Raw genomic sequence first — 6,694 nt, forward strand, 5'->3', positions numbered from 1 at the left:
TCAGCATCCTACCGTCCCAGCGGCCTGTGGTCTCGCTTATGTAAAGATGTGCAGGTCGGTTTCTGTCCACGCAACCTGAGAGCCTCCAGAGTCTGCCGTGGTACTTAAATAAAGTGACAGGCTTCTTAATATCCAAGCTGTGAGAACTGGGTGGGTGGCCCACGAGTGGCCAGGTGCCCTGAGTTGTTTACCTATGAAGTGCAAGTATTAGCTCTGCTGCTAGTATTACGGGCTCAGGGCCTACTACAGGGTAATAGCTACACATCAATTTTTGCACACTCATGAGATTCAGCAAATGGTGCCTGGAATTGTTTCCTCGCCGTATGGCATAGGCTCAGTGAATGGAGCACTGCATATGGGTTCTGGCTTCATTGTAGCTTTAAAAAAACAAAAAAAAAACAAAAAACAAAAAACTTCTTTCACCACAAGTGGCTTTACTAATCAATAATAATAATTAAAAAAAAAAGAAGTTTCCATGCCATTAACTGAAAACAAATAAGTCACAGATTAAAGTCTGAAACTTAAGTCAACAGCTGAAGAAAGCATTTAGTAGGAAACCCACGAATGGACAAGAGAAGTCAAAAGGAAGAAGTTAGGGGAGGGTTAGATAGAGCAGGGAGACAGATGAGAAACAAAGCAGGCATCTAAATTAATTTTCTTTTCCTCCCCTCTAGGGCAATGGAACAGTCTAACAGGTGTGGCAAGCTGCTCCAACTTTACAGCACTTCCTGAGGGAAGATGGGCGTGCCATGGACACGCCTAGGATACACCCCAGCCCCAGCCCCATCCCCAGCCTTGCTAATTCTTGTCTGCTTCCTCCCAGGCCGAGCTTGGGAGGCAGGAGGGATCCTTTTCTCTCTCCGCATAACTTTGTTCAACCTAGAAATTTGGTGGGTTGTTTTGCTTTTTCAAAAAAAAAAAGTTAATAATAATTGGGTAACTTTACAAATTAGCCCCCTTTTAGAAATCCAGAAGAAGTTAAAAGCAGATTTTTCATGACTTCCTCTAAATAATGTAACCAGAACGAAGTCATTTCTCCTACCGCGCCGCTTCTTTGTATAAAGATGTTCCTATTTTAAGATCTGCATAACTCAAAAAGAAAAAAACATTAAAGTGAAAACCAGTTTTCCGGGATGCATGGATAAGGAGTAATTGCTGTATGATACATAATTTTTATGGGAAGCCTGTTTTGGCTAACTTGTCTGGACTGCTTGTGACTAGTTTTATGAGGCTGTCATCACTAGCCAGGGTTTCCACGTGTATATTAAATTAAATTATTTAAATTCAGACTTAAAACAATAAACATGGTATGTGTGCCAGTGAAGAAGAAGAAAGAGAGAATCATACCTGTTTGTCCTTTCTTTTTTTGGGGGGGGGGGTTGTTTTGTTTGTTTTTTTTTTTTTCTGAGACAGGACTTCTCTGTGTAACAGCCCTAGCTGTACTAGAACTGGCTCCGAAGACTTTGAACTCACAGAGATCCGCCTGCCTCTGCCTCCTGAGTGCTGGGATTAAAGGTGTATGCCACCATTACCTGGCTCCTGCTTGTCCTTCCTCTTTTTATAAATGCATTCTCTCTCTCTCTCTTTTTTTTCATTTTTCCATTCCTTCTTTGCTTTTTGTTTGTTTGTTTATTGTTTGACTTTTTCAGCTCTTTTTTCCCCGGCTCTTAAAGACTTGCTATGTAACCTAAGATGCTGGAGAAATCATGACCTTCCCATACCTACTCTTTCAGTGCGGGCATTACAAGCATATGTCACCATGCCTGGCCAACTATGTTGTTTGCTCCAGCATTTAAAAAGTCATAAGAAGCTGATTGGATAATATTTTCTCAGCCTATTGGGCAAGACTGATTTAAGAGGTCATGCTAATTCCATGTGCTATGATGCTAATAGGTTAATTTTGGTTTCATTGGTCAGATACTGACGTGAAATCAAATTCGTTTGGCTTCTAATTTCACTTCTTTAACACACCAGTTTAGAGGGCCCTTGAAAGTGGATTTGTAAGCCTCAGTTTCCCTATCTGTTAAAGGAGTGTGAAGCACATTCATCTGGGGTAATCTGAAGTTAAGTTTGAAACAAGGGCAATACTGTCAGTGTAACTTGTACACCAAGCAGAGGAACTCAGAGGGAATCACCATCCCGTCCCACCTCCATACCCACCAACCAGGTGGACGGCACTGCATGGGTTAGGTGCTCACCACCTTCTTAGCCAGGGTTTCTGTTGCTGCGACCAAACTCCACAACCAAAAGTCAAGTTGGGGAGAAGAGAGTTTAACTTGGCTTACACTTCCATATTGTTGTTCATCATTAAAGGAAGTCAGGACAGGAACTCAAATAGGGCAGGATCCAGGAACTGATGCAGAAGCCATGAAAGGGTGCTGCTTACTGATTTGCTTCCCTTGGCTTGCTGAGTCTGCTTTCTTAAAGAACCCAGGACCACCAGCCCAGGGATGGCATCACCCACAATGGCCTGGGCCCTCCTCTAATTGAGAAAATGCCTGACAGCTGGATCTCATGGAGGCAATTCCTCTACTAAGGCTCCTTCCTCTCTAATGACTCTAGCTTATGTCAACTGACACAGAACCAACACCCCTATTGTGTGCTAGCCACCTAATGATCGGGCACTGAGGATGCAAAGTACCATGTGCTATTTTTGCTCTTATCATAGCATTGCAATAAACTCTGTGAGCAAAGTGATTATATTCAAGACCTGAAATTCAGTTGACAGCAGGAATTTGGCCCATTTGGCCAGGCAGATGGGTCCTTGGGGTCTTCTGGGAGATTTTACATACACACACACACACACTTCAATTCAGTTTATACCATTGGTTCTGAAAGGTGGCTGAATATCAAATGTACCAAGGAAATCCTCTATAATTGTATGTTTCCAAACCCTACTTAAGTTGAACACTCAGGTGATGCTGGGACCAACCACGTTGCGCCACCATTGTCTTAGATGATAGCCTGTCAACCAGGATGAAGTGCCATCAGGCCAAATCAGCGCTACTAGGAGCTCCACCTGCTTGGAGCACATGCTCATCAGCCCGGTCTGATGACAGCGCTCAGGACAGCGTCTGTCCATCATAGCAAATTCACAAGGTCTTTGATAGGGAAATGGGAACGGGCATTGAAGGACCAGTTGTGTAGGGCTTTCACTGACTCTGTCATCATCATATCTGGTCTCATTGCTTTACACATGAAGAACTGAAACAAGTATTTGACAAACTCTCACCTAGGACACGCTTCCCATCCTGTCTCCCCAAGATCAGATAAGTAGACTAGAAGAGGGAGCTAGAAGATGATGAGAGGGATTGCCCCTGGAGAGATCCCTCTCCACACACGTGTGTACATGTTTCTGACCCTCCCTTTCTCCCTCTCTCCTTCCTCCCTCCCTCTATCTCTGGCTCTTTGGGCGGGGAGGGGGCGCAGAGGGGTATTCAGAGACTCCAGACACTTTCCTTCTCATAGCAGCAAGCTTAGCGTCGCATACTCGAGTGCCTGAGTCTGCTACACTAAGTATTCAAGTGGAGACTGCCCTAGGTATTTTTCCATTGCCCTGACCAAAAACCATGAGCAAGACAGCTTTAGAAAATGTTGAATCTGGACTCACAGTTGCAGAGGGTTAGAGTCTATTGCCACCATGATGGGGCACCTGGAAATGGCCAAATAGACGTGGCACTGGAGCAGTAACTGAGATTTACATCTTTATCTGTAGGTAGGCGGGGAGAGAGAGAGAGAGAGAGAGGGAGAGAGAGATACCAGGAAAGGTGTGGCTTTTGAAAGCTCAAAGCCCACCCCCAGTGACACGCCACTCTTCCTAATGCTTCCCATACAGTTCAGTCGATGGGGGACCACATATTGAAGTTCATGAGCCTATGATGGCTATTGTCATTCAAACCACCACAGAGGCAAGGACAGCATCTGACAAACACGTGCTTGAGAGGCCACCGTGGGGTCTTGACACAATTGAGAGGACGACTTCATGAGCAGGGGGGCAGAGTTCCTGCTTTGCATTCTTTCACATTCCTTGTGAGGTGGAAACTATGACCCTAACGTAACACGTAGGGGAACCCCACAGATGAGTAGAAAGAATAGATGGGGATCCTTGTCACAATTAATTGAATTAATAGGGCTGGAGTGATCTCAGTGGGCAGGACTACTGAAATTAAAATGTAGCATTTAGACATTCACAAAACTGTGTTCTCTCCAGCCTCATTCGGCTTCTAACCCTGAATTCCACAGTACTCTTCTTTGATGTGGGCTGTTTTGGGGGTTGTCTAGTTGTGCTTTAGCAGCCTATTCTGCCCATGAGCATGAGATCAATTGCACAGGGGAAGGGAAATGTTAGGAAAGGGGATAAACTTAATAAGTTAAAATATGCACGAGTGGCATCCACATAATCTGTGAAAATGGGACTATTAGTGGCAATGGAGGCAGAGAAGGGAATGGCTTTGGGGACGTCAGCCAAGCAGACCAGCCATAGGTGTGAGGTTGTCAAGAGGGGCTAAGTAAAGCAAAACTAGCTCCTCCTGTTGCCGTCCAAACCTTGGTGGTGTTTGCCTAGGAGTGAGATCCGCTCCACTCTGAACAACTCAAGGAGGACAGGAAGGCTCCACGAGGTCTCAAAATGGGCAAAAAACAAATGCTCAGATAGAAAGTCTCAAGACAGACACCAGTCTTCAGTCTACCAAGAACCGGGTGGCAGCAAGAAAGGGCTGAAGGCTATGGGTTGAACATGTGGTGTGCACTGCAAGTTATTCACCAAGTCACAGGCTGCTTGGAACACAACCCTTGAGATACGGGAGAGAAAATTCTAGAACATTGTGCAGTCTGTGGATGCTAACCATCCAAGAGGGAAGATAGGACACAAGCACACTATGGAGGCAGGGAAGGAAAGAAGGGAGACTAAGAAAGCACAGAGGACGGGAAGGGAAGGGAGGAGATAGGAAGGGAGAGGAGTTGGGGAGGCGTGAACAGGGTGAAGGAGTAGGGAGAAAGGAAAGAAAAGGTGCAGGGCTGTAAAGAGTTAGGGGAGACCAATGCAGACTGCAACTAGGGAGGAAATATCTGCCATTCTACATTACCTTGCCCTGGTTATGTTAGTCACTTTCCTTCCATCTGAGATAAGCAATGTAATAAGAGAGGGAAGATTTACTTGGGTTTATGCTTTCAGTGTAAGACATCTATCTGGCTCTGTTGCTTTTAAGTCTGCGGGAAACCAGAAACACAGTATAGAAGGACAGCACTGGAGAAAGCTGCTTGCTTCACGGCAGCCAGGAAGGGATAAAATATCCTCTTCAAAGTCCCACCCCTAATGGAGCCATGTCCTCCAACTAGACCCCGCTTTCTTTTTCTTATCTTTCTTTTGTTTTGGTTTGGTTTGGTTTGGTTTTGGTCTTTCGAGACAGGGTTTCTCTGTAGTTTTGGAGCCTGTCCTGGAACTAGCTCTTGTAGACCAGGCTGGCCTTGAACTCACAGAGATCTGCCTGCCTCTGCCTCCTGAGTGCTGGGATTAAAGGTGTGCGCCACCACCGCCTGGCTTTAGACCCCGCTTTCTAACAGCCCATTCAGCTATGAACTCACCATTGATGAAGTTAGCAGCCTCATAATCCAATCACCACTCAATAATAACACCACCTAAGGACCAACCTTCAACATATGAACCTTTAGGGAGGAAACAGAATATCCAAACTGTTAGAATATCAATAAAGGTCCATTAAGGGGAAGCTCCTGCTCAGAAGACTAGAACCTCTGGCCTGAGTGGATACCTATCATTACAGTTGGACAGGATCAACAACTTGGCCAAGAGATCACCCCTAGGAAGGCAGACTACCTTAAACCATGACAAAGAGATGGGTGGAATAATTATTCCTTTAATGAGATAGTATACTTTTCCTTCCCATAATTCTTGCCCCTAGTTCATAATCCCTGAAAGATAAGAGGTTGCCAAGATGTTTGTTGTGTCTCCTGTCCCCTCCCCCACGTCTTTTTCTTTCAGAACTCTTATATTCGTCTTCCTTTCTTATATTCTTATATTTATCTCCTTCCTTAGGAGGTGTAATTCCCTTCCTCTGGACTGAGGAGTCCTTGAGCGCAGAGACTTGATCTCAACAGTACGTGTGCTTCTTTTGTGTACTGGGCCAGGCACGTAGTAAGTGGTCACTAAAGAATATGTCCTGCTCAGGAGAAAAAGAAAGTCCTTAATACATGGGTTTGCAGGGGGAGGGGGGTATTCAAGATCATATGCAGTAAATATGACATTCAACTAGCATTAAACTTAATAATGGGGAACTCGAGAGATAACTTGGTGGTTGAGACCACTGTTCAAGACAACCTTGATTCAGTTCCCAGCACCCACATGACAGCTTCACAACCATTTGTAACTCCAGTTCCAGAAGATCCAATGCCCTCTTCCAGCCTCCAAGGGCACTAGGCATGCATACAGTGCACAGACACACATCTAGGCAAAACAACCATACACATAAAACAAAAGTAAATCTTTAAAAACCTAACATTGTAAGATGGCAGGAAAACAGAGGAGAGAGAAAGAGAATTCATGACATTGTTATTGAAGCAAAAACAAAACTTCTACAGAGGCTCATGCTGCCTCCTACAGCCTGCTGGAAAACCAAAATTCTGACACCAGTGGAACGGAGGACCACTTAGATAGCATTAATTGATATTTGTTCTGGCC

The 6,694-nt window shown here is 44.8% G+C and overlaps 1 protein-coding gene across 1 annotated transcript in view; it reads left to right on the forward strand.

The window, feature by feature from the left end:
- Positions 1-1,336, forward strand: part of Tm4sf4 (transmembrane 4 L six family member 4) — a 16,404-nt gene extending 15,068 nt beyond the window's left edge. The window contains exon 5 of the mRNA XM_005344004.2: positions 675-1,336. Coding sequence (XP_005344061.1) covers positions 675-692 — 18 coding nt within the window. The 3' untranslated portion in view covers positions 693-1,336. The remainder of the gene's footprint in view (positions 1-674) is intronic.
- Positions 1,337-6,694: the final 5,358 nt, after the last annotated feature.

This window comes from Microtus ochrogaster, chromosome 1 (assembly GCF_000317375.1).
Source record: "Microtus ochrogaster isolate Prairie Vole_2 chromosome 1, MicOch1.0, whole genome shotgun sequence".
NCBI classification, from domain to species: domain Eukaryota; kingdom Metazoa; phylum Chordata; class Mammalia; order Rodentia; family Cricetidae; genus Microtus; species Microtus ochrogaster.